At 42.7% G+C, this 22474-nt stretch overlaps 2 protein-coding genes across 5 annotated transcripts in view; one reads left to right on the top strand and one right to left on the bottom strand.

The window, feature by feature from the left end:
• The window catches only part of ADAM10 (ADAM metallopeptidase domain 10), a 141035-nt gene extending 139938 nt beyond the window's left edge, over window positions 1–1097 (bottom strand). For 2 of the 3 annotated variants that reach the window (XM_036440631.2, XM_045582160.1), the window contains exon 1: window positions 609–915. In XM_036440631.2, coding sequence (XP_036296524.1) covers window positions 609–663 — 55 coding nt within the window. In that variant the 5' untranslated portion in view covers window positions 664–915. Of the gene's footprint in view, window positions 1–608 lie in introns of all 3 variants that reach the window. The other variant, XM_036440621.1, reaches the window with a different exon arrangement.
• A 14981-nt stretch (window positions 1098–16078) lies between these two features.
• The window catches only part of MINDY2 (MINDY lysine 48 deubiquitinase 2), a 63449-nt gene continuing 57053 nt past the window's right edge, over window positions 16079–22474 (top strand). For both annotated transcript variants that reach the window (XM_045582151.1, XM_036440595.2), the window contains exon 1: window positions 16079–17074. In XM_045582151.1, the coding sequence (XP_045438107.1) occupies window positions 16202–17074 (873 nt within the window). In that variant the 5' untranslated portion in view covers window positions 16079–16201. The remainder of the gene's footprint in view (window positions 17075–22474) is intronic.

The raw sequence follows: 22474 nt of genomic DNA, 5'->3' as shown, positions 1-22474 counted from the left end.
ACCCCGCCACCCGCGGCCCCTCCGCAGCACCGGGTCGGTCTGGACCGCCACCCCTGGCGGAGAACAATCCACCAGCCCGGCCGCACGGACCCCGCAACTTCCCCCGAGCCTGCACCGCGGTGCAGACTCGGAATCCGCCGCCGGGCAGCGGATGAGGGCGGAAGGGTGCGGGACCGGGAGCGGGTGCGGGGGAGCGCGCCACCCGGGCGGCTGCCCCGGAGCCAGGCAAAGCGGGCTGGAGCGATGGAGCCACCGGCCTGGGCTCCGCGGTTCTCGCCCGGAGCCCCGGCTCTCCCAACTTTGCTTCTCCGGGAGGCGACCCCCGCGTCCCCGGCCGCCGGGGCTGCGGAGGGCGGGGAAGGCCTCGCCGGAGGCTCGGAGCCTCCTCGGCCCACCGCGGAAGGGAACGCGGTCGGGGTACGAGGGACAATAGGGAGCGGGGAGCGCTGCGCGCCTGAGTGGCGCCGCCGGCCGGCCGGGCTGACTGACGCGCCCGCCGCCGCGCGGCACCGCCGGGCTCTCCGCTCGGCCGGGCCGCCGCCGTCGCTGCCGCCGCCGCGCGGTCCGCGGGGGTCACGGCGCCCCCGACACTCTGGCTCGTGCCTCACCTCCCAGCCCCGCCGCCCAGGAGAGGAGCAGGATTAACACTCTCAGCAACACCATCTTCCGCGCCCGCCGCCTCCTCACGGGTTAACAGCAGCACATCGATCCGGAGGGAGACGCTGAAGGGGCTTGGTCCGGAGACTCCGCGGGAAGCCGGGACCTCCCGCCGACCGGAGAAGCGGCGAAGCAGCTCCCTTCTCGCTCCCACTTCAGGGGCCAGACGGGCTCCCAGCTCCTCCAAAACAGGGACCTCCCTCCCGCTCGCTCGTTTCCTTCCTCCCTTCCCCGCTTTCCTTCCCTCGCTCCTTTCCTCTTCCCTATCGCCCTCCCCCAAGCCCGGGGCCTCCGCCTCCTTCCTCACCACGTGACGCACCGGCGCCCAATGGGCACGCAGCGCCGCGCCCCTTCCTCCCGCCCCTCCCCCTCCCCGAGGCGTCCCAGGGGCGCGCGCATGCGCGCGGAGGCCGGTTCTCGGGCGGCCGGGCCCGCCGCCGCTTCCTGTCCGCCGGCGGAGAGCTGGGATTGGGCGTGGGAGGCGGGGTCCCCTTTGGTCCCGCCCCCCAGCGGGAGCGCGTCTCCTCGGACCGAGCTCCGCTAGTTCTTACAGCCGCTGAGAACTGTCAATTGAGGTAAAAATGGGAGAATGAAGGATGTTAAGGGGCCGCTTTCCATTTGTTAACAAGGAACGGAGATTTTTGTTTCTTTTTTCGGCTTCTGGTGATGCACTACAGCTAATAAGTAAACAAAAAGCAAGGTACCAGCAAGCGGTAATTATACTGGCGACAGTCACCGGTGATCGGAACACAAATGTAAACACCTTCAAGCATCAGAGAGGAAAGGCACAGCCTAAGGCATATTTTTCTGAGCTCTCTACAGTCTTGTGTCACGGCCCTGGCCTTAGCCGCTCTAAAAGCCTTCAGCCTAAACCACAAAGGTCCTAAATTTCCAGCCCCCCAAAAATGTCCTCTTTACCACTTTCTCTGTCCCATCTCTGAAAGAACTCTCAAATCTCCCTCATCTCAACTTCCTAACTTATTTAAAGTTTATATTTGGTTTCTTAGTAACTCACTTTGTTTCTTAAAACTCGTATTTCATGGACGACAGATTGAAGCAGAAGACCTGAAACTAGAGAACTTTAAAATAAAAGGAAGGAAGGAAGGGAGGAAGGGAGGGAGGGAGGGAGGGAGGAAAGAAGGTCCTTGAGGTTGGTCTTGGCAATGATTTTTTTGGATATGACATCAAAAGCACAAGCAATGAAATCAAAACTAAATAAATGGGACTACATCAAACTAAAAAGGTTATGCACAGCAAAAGAAACAAGAAAATTAAAACCTTCGAATGAGGAAAAATATATCCAAGTCGGATATCTGATAAAGGGTTAATATCCAAAATATATAAAGAATTTTTACAATTCAATAGCACAGAAGCAAACAATCCAATTTTTAAATGGGCAGAGGAACTGAATAGACATTTCCCAAAGATATCCAAATGACTAATAAGTACATGAAAAGCTGCTCAATACCACTAATGATCAGGGAAAACACAAATCAAAACCACAATAAGATATCATCTCACAGTCAGAATGGCTCTGACCAAAAAGACAGGTGTAAAAGATGTGGATAAAAGAGAACCCTGTGCACGGTGGTTGGTGGGAATGTAAATTGGTACAGCCAATACAGAAAACAATATAGAGGCACGCCCCCTACTGGGGATCGAGCCTGCAACCTGCGCATGTGCTCTAACTGGGAAGCAACCCCCAGGTGCACCAGATGATGCCCAACCAACTGAGCCCCACCTGCCAGGGCTCATGGAATTGTTTTGATAATCTAGTTAACATTTATAAAGTGACTATAACAGTGCCTGGCAGGCAATAAGTGGTTGTTAAGAGAAAAAAAAAATAGAAATACCGTGGTCCTTCCACGAACACTCAGACATCCATTAAAAAAGAGTAATTAATAGCATTGTTTCATTACCAATATAATAAATGTGCTCCACAAGGTCTAATAATGAGAAGTTCAGCAAGTAAGTCTGTAGGCCATGTAAAGTATATTATACAAGTAATAACAGAAAAAAAATCTTGTTGCACAACTTGAAACCAATCCAGTTAATGGTTTGGGTTTTTTTGTTTGTTTGTTTGTTTTTTGTTGTTGTTTTTTTAATTGACTTCAAAGAGGAAAGGAGGGGGAGAGACAGAAACATCAATGATAAGAGAGAGTCACTGATTGGCTGCCTCCTGCACGCCCTACACTGGGGATGGAGCCCACAACCAGGGCATGTGCCTTGGCTAGAATCAAACCTGGGAACCTTCAGTCAAAAGCTCGACGCTCTACCCACTGAGCAAAACCGGCCAGAGCCCAGTAAATGTTTCAACAATTACATTTTAAATTTACAACTACTGCCGAAACCGGTTTGGCTCAGTGATAGAGCATTGGTCTGCGGACTGAAAGGTCTCAGGTTCGATTCCAGTCAGGGGCATGTACCTTGGTTGCAGGCACATCCCCGGTAGGGGGGGGTGCAAGAGGCAGCTGGTCGATGTTTCTCTCTCATTGACGTTTCTAGCTCTCTGTCTCTCTCCCTTCCTCTCTGTAAAAATCAATAAAATATATTAAAAATAAAAAATAATAATTTACAACTACTAATAAACTAACTGCTTGCTATCTATGTTTCCCCGAAAATAAGACATCCTCCGAAAATAAGACAGCGCATGGAAAGATAAGACATTCCCTGAAAATAAGACCTAGCGCAACTTTGGGAGAAAAAATTAATATAAGACACTGTCTTATTTTCGGGGAAACATCGGGGAGATGTCTTGTTGTCATGCCAAACTCAACATATTTAACTTCTTATCTCTAATAATGGCACCAGTAACCTTGGTGGACAGTAGAATTATCTTAGACTCTTCTATGATTCTCTTGTTGACTCATAACCAGTCAACAAGTATTGATTCTTCCCTGAAATTGTCTTTCTTGTGCCTGTAACCTTTCTTTTTCTACTACTGTCTCTGGTTTACACAACTATTTTGTCTTGCTCAAACTGCTACAGCCTCTCTCACTCCAGGCTCTGGTCCACATACTTTCAAACCCCACCTCAAGCCACTGCAATTATTTACATTCCCATCATTCCTAAGAAGTTACTCTTTATAAGGCCACCAAAGATCCGTTAGCCCTGGCAGGTTTGGCTCAGTGGATGGAGCATCAACCTGTGGACTGACAGGATCCAGGTTCCATTCCGGTCAAAAGCATGTACCTTGGTTGTAGGCACATCCTCAGTGTGGGGTGAGCAGGAGGCAGCTGATCAATATTTCTCTCTCATCTATGTTTCAAACTATCCCTCTCCCTTCCTCTCTGTAAAAATTTAATAAAAAATATATATTTTTTTAAATATATCTGTTATTAGCTGAAACCGGTTTGGCTCAGTAGTAGAGCATCGGTCTGCAGACTGAAAGGTCCCAGGTTCGATTCCAGTCAAGAGCATGTACATTGGTTGCGGGCACATCCCCGGTAGGGGGTGTGCAGGAGGCAGCTGGTCGATGTTTCTCTCTCATCGACTTTTCTAGCTCTCTATCTCTCTCCCTTTCTCTCTGTAAAAAATAAAAAAAAATGTATTTTATAAATATATATCTGTTATTAATGCCACTGTACACCTTCACTCCTTATCTAACTCGATCTCTTGGTCAATTAACAATCTTTCCTCAAAATTCCCTTTTCCAATACCATCCAAAACCTTGCCATCTCCTGATTTTCCTCCTTACTTCTTTTTTAAAAAAATATATTTTATTGATTTTTTACAGAGAGGAAGGGAGAGAGATAGTTAGAAACATCGATGAGAGAGAAACATCGATCAGCTGCCTCCTGCACACTCCCTACTGGGGATGTGCTCACAACCAAGGTACATGCCCTTGACCGGAATCGAACCCGGGACCCCTCAGTCCACAGGCCATCGCTCTATCCACTGAGCCAAATTGGTTTCAGTTCTTCCTTACTTCTTAACTGCATCTTTCCCCTGGGGCTTTTCCTACCCAGCTATATTTTTTTTAAATATAGCTGTTCCCTGGGATTTTAACTTTGGCTTTCTTATCTTCTCATTCTTCACTTGTATGATTATATTTTTTTACAACCCCCGAAAGTCTGAGACTTACTAAGCTAAAACAAAACAAAAGAAAAAAAAACTCTTTGGAAACAAAGCATGCATGGGTGTGTCTTGTTCCAAATTCTACCCCATTGCCTCACAGATATCAGCACTTTTCCTGGACCTGTGCTCCAAGCCTCGGACCTGTATCCTAGGTGCACCATTTACCAGCTGTGTGACCTTGACTACATTAAGGCTCCTGTGCCAGTTTCCTAGTCTCTACAGCAGAGAAAATAGTAATACCTATCTCAGAGGGTTGCTGTGAAAGTTAAATAAGTTAAGAGATGTAAAGTACTTAGAATACTATATGACACATAGTAAGCATTATAAAATGTTAGGTGGTGTTATCCTTACACATCCAACATTTACTAGCTAACTCCTCCCTGAAGTTACACAGCCACACCAAATTCAATATGTCCCAAACTGAACAAGCCCCTACACCAATCTACCCAAATCATTTCTTTCTTCCCACCTTTCCTATTTTGTTTAGAGACAATACCATCCGTGCAATTTACCTAAACTGCTGCCCCATCCCAGTAGGTCATTAAGTCAGCTTTCATCTCCATTGTACGAAATTTCCCCACCTACCTCTACTGCCACAGCCCAAGGTCTGATCTCCTTGTCTTGCAATACCCATTCCCTGACATTTTGCCAGCACTGCTGCCAAATTGATTCTTTTTATTCTTACCTGAGGATTCGTACATTAACTTAAGAGAGAGAAAGAGAACAAGAGAACAACAGAGAGCCAAAACCGGTTTGGCTCAGTGGATAGAGTGTGGGCCTGTGGACTGAAAGGTCCCAGGTTTGATTCCAGTCAAGGGCATGTACCTTGGTTGCGGGCATATCCAAGTAGGGGGTGTGCAAGAGGCAGCTGATTGATGTTTCTCTCCCATCAATGTTTCTAACTCTATTCTCTCTCTCTCTTCCTCTCTGTAAAAAATCAAAAAAAAAAAAAAAAAAAAAAAAAAAAAAAAAAATATATATATATATATATATATATATATATATATATATATATATATAACTTATTTATTTTAAAGAGAGAACGACAGCTGAAACCGGTTTGGCTCAGTGGATAGAGCGTCGGCCTGCGGACTGAAGGGTCTCGGGTTCGATTCCGGTCAAGGGCAGGTACCTTGGTTGTGGGCACATCCCCAGTAGGGAGTGTGCAGGAGGCAGCTGATCGATGTTTCTCTCTCATCAATGTTTCTAACTATCTCTCTCTCTTCCTCTCTGTAAAAAATCAATAAAATATATTTTTTTTTAAAAGTTTGCTCTACAAAAGAAACATGGGATACTTTATTAAATATATATATAAAATTCTACAAACCCCTATTCCACAGAATTCTAATATAAATATGTTTATATTAGAATTCTGTGGAATAGGGGTTTGTAGAATTCGGTGGAAGAGGTTGCTTGTATAAAAAAAATATTAAAAAAATAAAAAAGAGAGAGAACGACAGAGAGAGAAACATTGATGTGAGAAACACTATCAGCCACTCCCCAGCCCCTGTACCCCTACACCTGCCCCAACTGGGAATCCAGCCCACAACCTTTCAGTGAATGGGAGGATACACCAACCAACTGACCTACCCGGTCAGAGTGATCTTTTAAAAATATATATCTCATTTTAGCCCTTAGCCCTGGCCAGTGTGTCTCCTTTCTACCTGCTAAATTGGATACTGCCTGATTTTAATCAATTTTTATTCAATAAACTCATAAAACTTTTCTGTTTAAAAAGGGGACCAGAAAAGAAAAGAACTTAGAAAACCCACTTTTGGGGAAAAGAGAAGAGTGAAAAATGGTATTTATAATTTATGGCATTTAGAAGGTATGTAATAAATTTCAATTTCCTTTCAAATGTAAAGGAAAAGCTATTGTTAAAGAAATGGTTCAGACTTCTCCCCTGTTAAATCTTCACTAAGTTCATTACCAGACAGAATTTAATAAAGGTGCTCCTTTATTTTTATATATTTCAGAGAGGAAGGGAGAGGGAGAGAGAGAAAAAAAAAAATCAATGATGAGAGAGAATCATTGATTGGCTGCCTCCTGCACACACACCCCTGGGAATCAAGCCAGCAACCTGGACATGTGCCCTGACCAGGAATCCAAACCAATCGTGAAGTTCATCCACTAAGTCATGCCAGCTGGGCCTCTTTTCTCCTTTAAATGAAACTCCTATTCTATCCAGTTGAACTTGGGAACCCCAAACCATCTTAAACGTTCCCTCCTTCATGCTTTTGTCCCCCCTATTTTCTTTCTGCTTATACACTATGCTTTAAAAAAAAAAAAAAAAAAAAAAAAAAAAAAAAAAAAAAAAAGACAATAGACCCAAAATAGAGTCGCTTAAGCTAAAGCCCCATATCAACAAACTGAGACTTAATTTACAGTTTCAGCTCGCTGAGAAAGGGAATCTAAAACCAGTCATTAGGAATCTCTTGATCAGCACTTGTTAGATAATCTGCCTGAATAGACTTCTGCCATCCCCTAAAGCAGTGGTTCTCAACCTTTCTACTGCTGCGACCCTTTAATACACTTCCTCGCGTTGTGGTGACCCTCAACCATAAAATTACTTTCATTGCTACTTCATAACTGTAATTTTGTTACTGTTAATGAATCATAATGTAAATATCTGTGTTTTCTGATGGTCTTAGGCGACCCTGCTAGCGGTTCTCAAAAATTACAGTTATGAAGTAGCAACAAAAATAATTTTATGGTTGAGGGTCACCACAACATGAGGAACTGTATTTAAGGGTCGTGGCATAAGAAAGGTCGAGAACCACTGCCCTAAAGGAAAATGAGCCTATAATAACGAACCCGCTTTTTTGCCCACTACAACTTCCTTATTCCTTCTCCCTTCTGCTTATTAAACTCTTTCATTTTGTATAGCTCCTTTCTATATGCTAATTTGGATGCTGCCTGATTTTAATCAATTTTTACTCAATAAACTCATAACAATTTTAATATACCTCAGTTATACTACATAATGAAAGCCTAATATGCTAAGTATATGACCATTTATTTGACCAGATGCTCAACCAGTAGGTTAGCTTGCTGTTGGGGTCCAGCTGCTGGGGACTGGGCAAGAGGGACTGGACACGCCCTGGAGCCCTCCTTGGCCCCGATCATACACTGGCCTGTGCCCTCTTACAATCCGGGACCCTCAGAGGATGTTGGAGAGCCAGTTTTGGCCTGAACCCCACAGGCCAGGCTGAGGGGCCCCACCAGTGCATGAATCTGTGCACTGGGCCTCCAGTCTTTAAATAAGTATTACCGGTTTGGCTCAGTGGATAGAGCGTCAGCCTGCGGACTGAAAGGTCCCAGGTTCGATTTCAGTCAAGGGCATGTACCTTGGTTGCGGGCACATCCCCCTTAGGGGGTGTACAGGAGGTGGCTGATCAATATTTCTCTCTCATCAATGATTTTAACTATCTTTCTCCCTTCCTCTCTGTAAAAAAAAAAAAAATCAATAAAATATATTTTAAAAATAAAAATAATAAAAATAAATAATAAATATTACCTAGAATTTGAAACTTTGGTCACAGCCTTGTAGCTCATAAAGCAAATTGACTCAGAACATGTTTGGTTTGACTTGTAATCAATTTTTATTTATTTATGTCAATTTTCAACAATTAGAAGCTATCTTGTTAAAATCTAAATTCCAAATTTAAAATATATATTAAATATATTTTTATTTATTTCAGAAAGGAAGGGAGAGGCAAAGAGATATAGAAACATCAGTGATGAGACAGAATCATTGATCGGCTGCCTCCTGCATGCCCCCCTACTGGGGACTGAGCCCACAATCCAGGCTTGTGCCCCAACTGGGAATCAAACTGTGACCTCCTAGTTCATAGGTCAATGCTCAACTACTAAGCCACCATTAACTAATCTCAATCATAGCTTAGTCCAAAATATATATTATTTGTTTCCTCATCTGCAATTAGTCATGTGTTTTGTTACTTTGTGGAAATTCTTGTATTATTATCCTGATATTGCAGAGGGCAGAGATATAGAAATTTTAAGGCAAGCAAAGGGCACACAAAAAATATTTGTTCTACTCCTGATTTAAAGATTGCCAGACTGCCAAGACAATATTTCTGACATAGTACCAGGCACCATGATAGCACTTTACAATGCTGTGAAGTAGGTATATCCCATTATATAATACAAATAAGGAAACAGTGGCAAGTTTGTTTAACTCTGAGACCTTTTGACTCCTGGGTGAATCTACTCTTCATATCATTGCATGGTCCAAAATCTACTTCTTGGCTTTGAAGGTGCAGAAGCTTGATTTTTCTCAGTGCACCCTGATTTGATCAGCCAACCAGGTGCTAAACTCTCAGGATACTTATGTCTTGATCAAAATGTCACCTCATTATTTTATAAGTTAGATATTCATGTTAGCAAGTCAACACATTCTCTTTTTTATTTTTAAAAATATATTTTTATTTCAGAGAGGAAGGGAGAGGAAGAGAAAGAAACATTGATGATGAGAATGATAAAATATAGTTTTAAACATGACTTTGAAGGTGGACATACACAAACATAAATAAAATCCTTGAGTGAGTACATTGAAAAAATGACCAAAAGACTAACTTCGGAGCATTATGGAGTTCTGGGAGAATAATGAAAAATCAAAATGGTGATAGAAGGTAAATTTAGAAGCTTTTATTCTTTTTTAAAACATATTTTTATTGACTTCAGAGAGGAAGGGAGTGTAACAGGGAGATAGAAACATCAGTGATGAGAATCATTGATCAGCTGCCTCCTATGTACCCCACTGGGTGTCAAGCCCACCACTGGGTATGTGCCCAGACCAAGAATCAAACTGTGACTTCCTGGTTTACAGGTCAGTGCTCAACCACCAAGCCACACCAGTCGGGCATAGAAGCTTTTTTTTTTTTTTTTTTTTTTTTTAATTTTATTACTAGAGGCCCAGTGCACAGATTCATGCATGGGGGGAGGGGCGGGGAAGGAGGAGGTCCCTCAGCATGGCCTGTGCCCTCTTGCAATCCCGGACCCCTCGGGGGGATGTAGGAGTGTGCCAAATGGCAGGCAGCCAAGCAGGAGCTAGAGCCAGGTGCTGCTCACTCATTCCCGCCAGCTGCATCTGCTGCTGCCACTTGGTAGTGCTGCTGTGGAATCTAGAGAGGCTCCTGACCCTGCAGCTGTGCTTGCCAGCTGTGAGCCCGGCTTCTGGCTGAGCAGTGCTCCCCCTGTGGGAGCACACTGACCATCAGGGGGCAACTCCTGCGTTGATCATCTGCCCCTTGGTGGTCAGTGCGCATCACAGTGACTGGTCAACAGGTCATTCTAGTCATTAGGTCATAATGATCACTTCTCTATATATGTATTGTATATATAAAATATTTATTTGTTTGTTTGTTTGTTTATTTATTTATTTATTTATTTATTTGCTATAGGGGTGGGGGGAGGCTCTCCCAATTGCTAGAATAGTAAGTCTCAAAACTTTTCATGTATTAGAACTCCTACAGGTCTTATTAAAACAGACCTCTACACTAAGAGTTTCTGATTCTGTAGACTAGAAAATTCTTGGAGTAGAGAATTTTCATTTTTAATAAGTTCCCAGAGGTGAGGTCGATACTACTAATCCAAAAACTACACTTTGAGAATGACTGTGCTAGAGTTGAGGGATATCTGGCAAACTGGTGGGTTGGTAGGGCAGAAGCATGTGTGAAGAGAGAAATACTAAGAAAGAAGTCCTAAGCCTTAAACATGATATGCTTGATCCAATAACAAAACCTTAAACACTTGGTGTAAGACAAAGGGAGTAGGGATTCTGAGTTGAAGGTAAAGAAATATATTCTTTTAATTCATTCCTGGTGCAGCCTATCTGGACCCATATTTGGGTCCCACTTTTAAAAAGGACTGCATAAATAAAACTGAGAGAACTGCACAAATATTGTTGCATAGCAGAGCTATAATAAAAGGGAAAAGAAGGTCATTTCCCTCCATTCTCCATCATGTAACTTCAACACCACCAAGACGGACTAGCATCTGGTGAAGCAGCATGGAATAGAAGCAGCACCTGGTAGAATATCATAGAATTGGATTTGTTTTCGAACAGGTGTGGGACTCCTCATGGGGGCTCTCAGAAATAATTAAATAGGGAATGTACTTTGCAGGAAGCTGGAGTTTCTGCATAAGCAGTTGAGGGCCAGAGCCAGGGCAATTTGAGTTACATAGAAACCTTTCATTTTAACTCAGAATTTTTTCACTGTATCTTAGTAGAAAGCTATAGGGTGTAAAGGTATATACATCCGTTCAGCATCTTCTGCTCAGAGCCACGTTTTAAGTCAGCTAACAATAAACAACCATCTTATTATTTTTAGTAGAATCATCAACAAAATAAAAGCAAGGTGTGTGAATTATAGCTCTTACATGTTTATGCAGGATAAACCTGAGAAAGAGAAAACCGTAGTCTGGGGAATAATTAGAATTCTGCCACACTCTACTAGTAAGGTAATAAGCACTAAGCTAGGGGGTGACTACAGGCAAATGAAGTAGGAAAGTGGTATATAATATCAGCCAAGACTTGATAGATGAGATAATATTCAGCAAGTAAATTAGGGCAAAAGTGAAAGATGGGCCCAACTTTTCTGTCATGAAAACTAGAAAAGCTATGACCCAACTAAGAAAAACAGAGAATTTTAAAAGAATAATCGTTTTGAGCCCTATCTGGTTTGGCTCATTGGAGAGAGCAACAACCTGCCAACTGAAGGGTCCCAGGTTCAATTCCAGTCAAGGGCACATGCCCAGGTTGTGGGCTTGATCCCCAGGTGTGCAGGAGGCAGCTGATCAATGATTCTGTCTCATCGTTGATGTTTCTATCTCTCCCTCTCCCTTCCTCTCTGAAATCAATTTAAAAAACTATAATCAATATTCTAAGACATGGCTAAAACCAGTTTTACTAGTGGATAGAGCATCAGCCTATGGACTGAAAGGTCCATGTTTGATTCTGGTCAAGGGCATGTACCTTGGTTGCGGGCACATCCCCAGTAGGGGGTGTGCAGGAGGCAGCTGATCGATGTTTCTTTCTCATTCATGTTTCTAACTCTCTATCCCTCTCTTCCTCTCTGTAAAAAATCAATAAAATATATCAAAATTATTATACATGAAACAATAAAAAGGAACTAGAAAGAATTCTTAGAAATTAAATATGTAATATCAATGAACAATGCATTAAAAAGAACTGAAAGATAAATTAGAGGAAATCTCTTAGAAAGTAGAACAAAAAGATAAATAAAATTAGATAAAAGGTAAGAATTATTTTTTTAAAAAATGAGAAAAGAAAATTTCCCAGACCTGAAGGACTTAAGTTTCTTCATTGAATATGAATATCACCAAGTACCTAGCCCAATAAATAAAGCATGACCCAATAAATAAAGACATATCAAATACTGAAATATCAGGATACCAAGAAGAAAGAGATCAAATAAACTTCAGAGAGAAGAAACAGGTTATATACAAAGGTTTTGGAGTCTAATAGTATCCAACTCTACAATCACCTGGAATCTAGAAAAGAATTGATCAATGACTTCAAAATGATGAAAAGGTATTTCCAATGTTGAATTTATATCCAACCAAACTATAAAATGTAGATAGAATAAAAGATATTTTTTCACACATATGTGATCTACAAAAATGTGCTTCCTATGCATTTTTTCTCAGGAAGCCAAGGGTATATTCAATCAAATTAAAGAAAGAAGACAATAGGCCTGGCCTGTATTTCTCTGGTTAGAGCATTGTCCCATGCACTGAAGGATCAAGGGTTCAATTCCTGGGCAGAACATATACCCAAGTTGTGGGTTTGATTCCCAGTCAGGGGATTGCATGAGCCAACCAATCAATGTTTCTCTCTCATAAAAATGCTTCTCTCTCTCTCTCCCTTTTCCTTCCTCTGTCCCTCTCCCTAATCACTGAAAAACATATCTTGGGTGAGAAGGAAGGAAGGAAGGAAGGAAGGAAGGAAGGAAGGAAGGAAGGAAGGAAGGAAGGAAGGAAGGAAGAAAGAAAGAAAGAAAGAAAGAAAGAAAGAAAGAAAGAAAGAATCCGAGAGATACAAATCAAAACAACAATGCTGTACCATCTCACACCTTGTCAGTATGGCTATCATCAACAAACAACAAATGGCAAGTGCTTGTAAGCATGCAGAGAAAAAGGAACCCTCAAGCACTGCTGACGGAAATGCAAACTGGTACAACCACTGTGGAAAACAGTATAGAATTTCCTCAAAAACTTAAAAATGGAACTCCCATTTGACCCAGTGATTCCACTTCTAGGAATATATCCCAAGAAACTAGAAACACCAATCAAAAAGGATATATGCATCCCTATGTTCATAGCAGCACAATTTACCATAGCTAGGATTTGGAAACAGCCTAAGTGCCCTTCAGCAGATGAGTGGATTACAAAACTGTGGTATAATGGAATACTATGCTGCTATAAAAAAGAAGGAATTCTTACCATTTGCAACAGCATGGATGGACCTGGAGAGCATTATGCTAAGTGAAATAAGCCAGTCAGAGAAAGATAACTATCACATGATATTTGTGGAATATAATGAACAACATAAACTGATAAACAAAAACAGATCCAGAGACAGAGAAGCATGTATCAGACCATCAAACCTCAGAGGGAAGGTAGGGGAGAGGAGGAGTAAGAGGGAGAAATCAAAGGACTTGTATGCATGCATATAAGCCTAACCAATGGATGCAGACACCAGGGGGGTGGGGACATGAATAGGGGGTGGGAGTGGGGTGGGGCAATGGGAGAATAAGGACACATATGTAATACCTTAATCAATAAAGAAAAAAAAATGAAAAGATTTTATTTTTCTGACATAGAAACTAGAAAAGCTATGACCCAACTAAGAAAAATAGAGAATTTTAAAAGAATAATCATTTTGAGCCCTATCTGGTTTGGCTCATTGGATAGAGCAACAACCTGCCGACTGAAGGGTCCCAGGTTCAATTCCAGACAAGGGCATACAGTGAATCAAATCTGTCACATAGGAGGGTTTTTTTTCCAATATATTTTATTGATTTTTTACAGAGAGGAAGGGAGAGGGATAGAGAGCTAGAAGCATCGATGAGAGAGAAACATCGATCAGCTCCTCCTGCACACCCCCCACTGGGGATGTGCCCGCAACCCAGGTACATGCCCTTGACTGGAAAAGAACCCAGGACCCTTTGGTCTGCAGGCTGATGCACTATCCACTGAGCCAAACCGGTTTTGGCATAGGAAGTTTTTTAATAAATAAAATATTTAAAAAATTTAAAAAAGGAAGGAAGGAGGAAAAGGAAAGGGAGAAAGGAAGAGAACAGGAAATCCAAGAAAAGTAAGGAATCAAGATGGAAGAAAGGAGGAAGAAATTTCTAAAACAGAGCAGATCAAGAGGTGAGTGTTCCAGGAGGATGTACTCAAGATTAAAATGCATCTGAGGGGCAACTTGATATGGGTGACCATACTGGTAAGTCTGTGGCTGAGTTAGTGATAGATAAAGAGTTAAACACACAAACAAAATGATGAGGCAACTGTTAATTCCAGGAAAAACAAAATGTTTAACAAGAAATGTAATCACAGTCATAGTAAAATATCTCACTTATTAGTGAATAATATTCACGTAACTCTAGTACTTTAAACTTTGAGTACTTTATTTAATTGAAATTTTTTAAATAATTAGGAGTTTGGAGCAAGAGGAAGAATGTTGTGAGAGAAAAGAATTAAATCATCTTCCATTGGAATCAATCAATAAATAATATCTACAACTTTTAAATGAAGAAATCAGAGTGTAATCATGTTAGTGATGAATGCACTGAGTAAGGAGCTAAAAAATATGTAGGAGTTGAATGGGACTGCTTCTTAAAATACAACTCAAAAGCATGGAGAAAAATTACTATGCTACTAGCTGATATTACCCCAATACATTTAATTTTAAAAATTATTTTTAATGTATTTGTATTATTTTTTATTTTTAATATATATTTTATTGATTTTTTACAGAGAGGAAAGGAGATGGATAGAGTTAGAAACATGAGAATCATCCATCAGCTGCCTCCTGCACACCTCCTACTGGGGATGTGCCCGCATCCCAGGTACATGCCCTTGACAGGAATCGAACCTGGGACCTTTCAGTCCGCAGGCTGACGCTCTATCCACTGAGCCAAACCGGTTTCGGCTGGAAATTAATTTTAAATTTTGGAAAGTAACTAATTTATTTTAAAATGGTATATTTTACATCACAGTTAACTAAAGGAATGTGTTCAATGAGTGAATGAAACACTCCTTTGCAATTCTATCTTTTCTAACCAAGAGATACAAAAGATTACATTCTGTTAGTTATCAGGCACTTTCATGTCTGACTATGAAAGAAGATCTGTTTTGTCAAATTTTGTATTCCCAGATCTTAGAAAATATTGCAATTTTTTTTTTAAGGGGAAAAAGGACCTTGTCTGAAACAGGTTTGAAGAGGACCCAAATCCACTGCCACCCAAAATCTTCCAGCCTACTCTGTCCTCTTTGATAATTGCTCGGCCTAATGAGGTGTCAGTTCAAATTAGAAAAGTCACTTTTTCAGGAACAGGCACTTCCTACTCCAAGAAAAGTGATGCCAAGTAAACAGAACCGCAAAGGCTTGGCTAATTCGAGCACAAGCTAATTTATTATTATTGGCCCAAAGGGCCCACTCTTTTTTTTTTTTCCTGCGCAGGCCAATATCCACAATTGTCCAGACGCCAGTTGCAGGGCGAACGTTTTCATCAGCAGTCGGTGGGAGCATGGAGGGAGACTGGAATTTGTTCAGTGCAGTCATCCAGGCATCTCCAGTAGACCCCAGCCTTTAACATCTGCATGTCGCAAGAAAATAGCTCAATTTTCCATATTACAAGCTGGGGAAACAAATCTGAAAATCCTTCAAGGGCGGGCGAGCTCTTTTCCAAGTACTGCCACCTACCACCGCCAGCTCAGGATTTACGAGCCCAAGACTGGGGACATATCAGAGCTGGCTCTCCAGGATCGCAGCCAAGCAAGCGGTGAGCCTCCGCCTCGCCTTTAAATAAGCCGCTTGCGGTCTGGCTGCCCCGGAGTTCAACTTCCGGTCACATAGTGAGAGGATGTTTTCCTCCCGGCCACGCCCACCACGCCACGCCCTTCGAGAGCGCGCGCTCCGGCGGGCCGGCCAGCGCGCGTGCGCGCTCGGGAAAGGGCGGGGCCGCGCGGCTTGCCCTTCCCCGGGGCGGCGCGCGGGCACGCCCGGAGCTGGCGGACCGCGCAGCGGCGCGCGCGCTCCCGGCGCCTTTCCCCCCCCATCCCCCCGCCCCTGACGTGCCTGGCCCGGGCTACGCTGAAGCGCAGTAGCTGCCAGTGCCGCTGTCATGGCGTCGGAGGCGCTGGGCGAGGAGAACCCGCCGCGGTCTCTTTAGAAGCGAGGAGCGGGCGGCTGGGTATGGAGAGCGGCCCCGAGAGCCTGCAGCAACCGCTAGAGCACGGGGTGGCCGCCGGGCCAGCAGCGCCGGAGACAGCGTCTGCGCAGGAAGGGCGGCCGGAGACCGGGCTCGCGGCTGGGGATGGTCCCGAAGTATGGGCGGCGGAGAGCGGCGGCGGCGGGAATGGGCAGGGGGCGGCGGCCGCCGCCGGGAGGAGCCTCCCGGACACGGTGGCTCCCGCCAGCTCTTCTCAGGTCCCCGGACCCTGCAGCGCTTCCCGGGGCTCGGACTTGCCGGAGAGCGATTTGGAGAGTCCTGCTGCCCAGAAGGTGCCTCTGAGAGGGCAGCGCAAGGTGACCGCCTCCCCGGAGACAGCCGAGGCCGCCGGAGCGGGCCAGGGGCTGGGTCCCGCCGGACTCGCGGGCACCCGGCCTGACCCCGCAGGCACCTGCCCGCCGGAGGCAGCGGCCCCGGGCTGCGAAGAGCCCAGCGGCTCCGGCGGCCTCAGCAGCAGTTGCAGCGACCCGAGCCCCGCCGGGGAATCGCCCAGCCTGGACTCCTTGGAGTCGTTCTCTAACCTCCATTCTTTCCCCAGTAGCTCCGAGTTCAACAGCGAGGAGGGAGCCGAGAGCAGGGTCCCGGAGGAGGAGGAGGAGAGGAATGCGGGCGCCGCGGCGGTGGTGCCCGGGGCTGTGCCCCTGTGCAGAGGGGAGGAAGAGGAGGGGGAGGCGGCTCAGGTGATCGCGGCCTCCAAGGAACGCTTCCCGGGACAATCTGTCTATCACATCAAGTGGATCCAGTGGAAGGAAGAGCACACACCCATCATCACCCAGAATGAGAACGGACCCTGCCCTTTGCTGGCCATCCTCAATGTTTTGCTTCTGGCCTGGAAGGTACATTCTGTGGCTTCCTGTCTCCTATAGCTTTTGGGGAGGAGGGAAACGGGGTAGGGGAGCCGCTCCCTGTCCACTGATGTCTTCCTCCCCTCTTTCCTCACTCATCAGTTCCCTTTTCTTATCACATGAGACTCATTCGGGGACTCCGAATTATACATATATCAGAAAGAATTGCTGGCAACCTCAGGTCTCACTTAACATTTAGTTATGATTGATAATACAAAAAACTAGGGCTTAGGACATCCTAAATCCTACGATTACTTTTAAACTATTTTTTAATGTATTTCTTCTTACTGACTTTATCACATATGTAAAAGAGTGAATAAAGGGGGGAAATGATGTTCAGAAATTATCATCAACCCATGATGTCAGGGACCAAGTTCTAATGGTTATGTGTAATGTATTTTTCAACTAATGCTTGTTCCATTTGGGTGTGGACACTTAAGGAAATGGTGATAGAGAAGATGTGGCCCCTTAAATTCCATTTAAGGAAACGTATTGGTCCGAGACCCAATTACCACAACTTCTTGGTTTTCAAAGATTGTATTTTACATTTATGCATGATTTTTACTTGCCTCCTCTTTGACTCTTAAATAGTTTGGCATTATCACCAGTAACCATGCATCAGAATGTGTTAAGGGAGCTAAAATTGTACCAACTAAAATAAGAAAAGATATTCAAGGTAAAGGAACATTAAAGGGAGGGTCTTCAAAAGTAAACATATTTGTTCAGACTCAGAGTGAGTTATCTATAAATGGAGTATCATATCTGAGCTTGCAGTTCCAAGGTGCTGAGAAGATACATCTCATAGCATATTTTATTTTCAAATTGATAATTATGTCTGCAGATAAAATGTTCCCTACACAAAAAATAACCTGGAATGTTCTGACCAGTTGCCGAAACCGGTTTGGCTCAGTGGATAGAGCATCGGCCTGCAGACTGAGGGGTCCCGGGTTCGATTCCGGTCAAGGGCATGTGCCTTGGTTGCGGGCACATCCCCAGTGGGGGGTGTGCAGGAGGGAGCTGATCGATGATTCTCTCTCATTGATGTTTCTGACTCTCTATCCCTCTCTCTTCTTCTCTGTAAAAAATCAATAAAATATATTTTTTTTAAATAAAAAAAAAGAACGTTCTGACCAGTTAAGGTGTAAATCCAAGTTAAAAGAGTAAATACTATAGTATAATATTTATTATATGCCTTCGTCTCCCTGTTACTAGAAAGGTTTGATGCAAAAGAAATAAGATTAGAAATCTTACCATTATCTGGTACATCCTGGCCCTCAAATGTTTTAAATGAAAACTGTGCCTGCTCTTAAAGCTGTTTGGGGTTGCAGCATTGACTTACTTGAAATGATCAAAGAGCGGTACAAGACCATACACTATACATACTAGGTTATAGGAAACAGATTGAAATACATTGGATATCTCAAAAGGGGAAATTTTCCTTTGGTCTAGCATAGTCCCAGAGAACGTCCTGGCATCTTTGGGTCTTGAACCAAGTTTTTAAGGGAAAATAGAATTTAAAAAGGAAATGGAATTCCTGGGAAAGAGAAGAGTATAAAATAGATTGGAGAGAGAGCGAGAGCGAGCGAGAGTTAGAGTTGGATGACAGGGGTGGTCAGTTCATATTGGAGAATAGTAGAAAATAAAATTGAAAGGTAAAGAAGAGCCAATTGATGCAAAGTAGGGAATTGGACTTGATCCTGTGGTCCAGAGTTCCCAGTCTTTTTGTAGGAAGGTTATAACAGTTTCCTTTAAACTTCAGTTTTCTTCTTAATTTATATATAGTACTGCAGAAGTTCAGAGGAAGGGGAAAAAATACTATGGAATATTTGGGGATAGATAAGCATTGAACTGACTCTTTTAAATATATTTTTGTTGATTTCATAGAGGGAGAGCAAGATAGAAACATCAATAATGAGAGAGAAACATTGATTGGCTGCCTCCTGCATCCCCACATCCCAAAACTGGGGTTCAAGCCCACAACCCAACTCAGGCATGTGCCTAACTTGGGATCGAACCATGACTTCCTTGGTTCATAGGTCGATGTTGAACCATTGAGCCACACTGGCCAGGCTGAACTGACTCTGAAAGACATGACTTCAAGTGAATGATCAAATGTTTGGGTTCCCACTATGAGAGGTACTAGAAATAGAAAGACCAATAAGATGCAAGTCTGGCCCTAGCTGGTTTGGCTCAGTGGATAGAGTGTCGGATTTGATTCTGGTCAAGGGCACATACAAGGGTTGCAGGCTCCTCCATGGCCCAGCTCCTGGTCAGGGCTCATGCAGGAGGCAACCAATCTATTTGTTTCTCTCACATCAATGTTTCTGTCTTTACCTCTCTTCCACTCTCCTTAAAAATCAGTTGGAAAATATCCTCAGGTGAGGATTAACAAAAAATTAAAATTAAAAAAAGATGCAAGTCTGCTCTCATCTAGGTCTCTACTAGTGGGGAGACAGACTTATGAACAGTAATCATGGTGCAATGTGAGAAGTTCTAAATGTGCTATGGAATTACAGAAAAAGTTAATTGGGAATGGGATGTGTTAGAAAGCTTCAAAGAAGTGATAACCTATGAATTGGGTCTGAAGGATGAGTGAGAAAAGGCCTTCCACACAAATGGAATGCTGTATTCAAAGATGCTGAAGCAGAAAAACGTTTGTTCTATTTGGGGAGTACAGTGGAGGAGGGTGGGAAATGCAATAGCAGGAAATAATAGTGGGATTAGACTGTGAGCATATTAATGAATTTGAAGATTATTTTATAAACCTGTAGTTCTTAGTCTTCTCTCTGCCTCCAGACTATTGCTGTACACAAAAGTTGCAAATCAGTAATCAATGGTTGATAGGGAAAAGGTTAAAAGAATCAAGGTTAGATAGAGCAGTGTTCTTAAAGTGATTCAGGGGTTCTAGAAGTAAAAAATATTTTAATAATAATACTAAGATGCTATTTGCCTTTTTCATTCTCATTCTTTCACAAGTGTCAGTGGAGTTTTCCAGACTGCATGATATATGATGACATTGCTCTTATAGTAGAATGTTTGCTTGTGTATTGTGTTTAAAATTTTTCTCAGTTTTCATTTTCAGTATCTTAAGTATTGGTAGATGTAACCCATATAGCTCTTCAGAGACCTCACAAATTTTAGGACTGTAGAGGGTTCTAAGACCAAAAAGTTTGAGAAATGCTATAGTAGAGAAAAATAGTAAATAGAGTATGAAGGTAGGTATCAGATTTCAGAGGACCATCACTGGTTGTGTTTAAACTTCATATATAGCTGTATTAGGGAGTTATTATAAACTAGAGTCCCACCGAGCGAAATTGTGCAAGACCCAGACCTGTGTGGGACCAGGTGTCAAGTCCCCACCCACCGGAGCTCGCCTCCCCGCCCACTTTGAAGACAGTTGTGGACAGAGATAAGAATAGTTTCCTGCCCTACCTTTCTTCCTCAGGAGCATTTAAATTGACCTTTGTTGGAAGATGAGAATTGAACAGAGCAACACTTACTTGTTCCCATGAAGAAATCATTTGGCGTTTGGTCATGATGGCGTCAGGTGTCATAGCTGGGAGGAGGGGGGGGGGTTAGAATAGAGATTACTAGACAGAGGAATGACATGGTGAAAGTGGTCTTTTTGCTTGAGATTAGATTAGAGGTGAGACTGTATTGAATGTAGCAGAAAGAATTGATAAGGATAGCTCTTTTGTATGGGGAATTCTTTGCCCCTTCTCTATGATGTCATGAAATGATCACTACCTGGATATAGGAAATGAAGAAGATGGCACTTTATCTAATCTGGGCAATGGAGATTTCTTGGGCCATTCAAAAGATAGAGAAGGTGTTTTAGGTGGGAAAGTTGATGTCAAATTTAGATCGTGTCAGGTTGGTAATGTCTGACAAAAATATAAATGTTCATTATGCCTCTAGAAATATGGATTGGGTCAGGAAAGAGGTGAAAATTATGGAAAAATAGAATTAGGGAAACATTATATAGATGTAAGTAAGTATGATAACTATAAGAATAAATGAGAATGGAGAGCAATAGTTGTCAATTTTTTCCACCTCAATATATGTGAGGAGCTACAAATGGCCAGCATAAACATCTTCCCTATCCTCCCTCTATTCCCCAATCTCTTTTCCATCTCATTCTTTAGTAGACACAGAGAAAACAGGAATAAAGATTTAACTTGGTGAGGAGAAAGGAATGCTAAGCATTAAGGGAGAGAGGGTGTAAAAGAAACTAAAAATAGGGAAATGTCATGATAATCGTCTGAGAAAGAAGCTGTAATAAAAAAGTGGTTATGCCCAGCCGGCGTGGCTCAGTGGTTGAGCATTGACCTATGAACCTGGAGGTCACGGTTTGATTCCTAGTCAGGGCAGATACCCCATTTGTGGGCTCAATTCCCATTGTGGGGCATGCAAAGGCAGTCGATCAATGATTTTCTCTCATCATTGATGTTTCTCTCTCTCTCTCCCTTTCCATTAAAATTAAATATATATATATATATTTTTAAAAGAAGTAGTTATTGTCAAATGTAACAACATCAAGTAGCTGGTAGAATTGGAATTGTTTTGCCAAAAAGACAGGTGTGAGGACAAGAAGGTTGCTGAAAAGTGATAATACAGACATTTCAGAATAGGTGGTAAAGTTTTCTTTGAAGGACAAACAATCTTATTTTCTGAAGTAAGGAATGGGACAAGGCAAATACATACAGAGACAAGATTATATTAATATTAACAGATGGAAATTGAGGTCTCATTTTCCATTTTTTCAGAATAACAGTTGATCTCTTCAGAAAGAACTATCAAACATGTCAGTAATTAAGGAGGAAAGAGGTAAAGCATGAGGGCTTGGTATGATGAGAAAAGTACATTGTATTTTAAACAAATTCTAGCTTCATGGAGATTATGCCTAGGAATTTGAGGCATAAGTAGGAAATCATGAGTAGCAATGAATAAATTAGGGTATTCTTTAAAAACTTTTAGTATATCAGTTTTGCTTTATTGTAATCCTCCTCCTTCCCCCTCCACTACCCCCAGTAGTTCTCATACTTGGAAATAGGAGCAGGAAGAATGGCTAGTTAGGGTTATTAGGGATTGGGCTTTTAAAAGGTTGATTCATGGTGAGTCAGTGGAATTAGAGTTGAAAGTAAAATAGTTGATCATCTCTTTTTTGGGTATGAAGTAATGAGAAAAATCAATAAACTGAACATATTGGAAGGATTTGAGTGATTCAAAGGAAGTAAATGCTGTGGTTCTGGATGAGAGATGACAGTTAAAATGATCAAACTGAGTTAGAAATGGAATTTTAATTAAAATTGTCTTTGGACTGGTGGAGAGTGGGTAGGTTATATTTCATAACCTGTAAAATAGTTGAACTATGATAAGCCAACAAATCAA

Source organism: Pipistrellus kuhlii, unplaced genomic scaffold (genome assembly GCF_014108245.1).
Source record: "Pipistrellus kuhlii isolate mPipKuh1 unplaced genomic scaffold, mPipKuh1.p scaffold_m20_p_1, whole genome shotgun sequence".
Classification (NCBI taxonomy): Eukaryota; Metazoa; Chordata; class Mammalia; order Chiroptera; family Vespertilionidae; genus Pipistrellus; species Pipistrellus kuhlii.
This window is presented reverse-complemented; position numbering and strand designations above follow the sequence as displayed.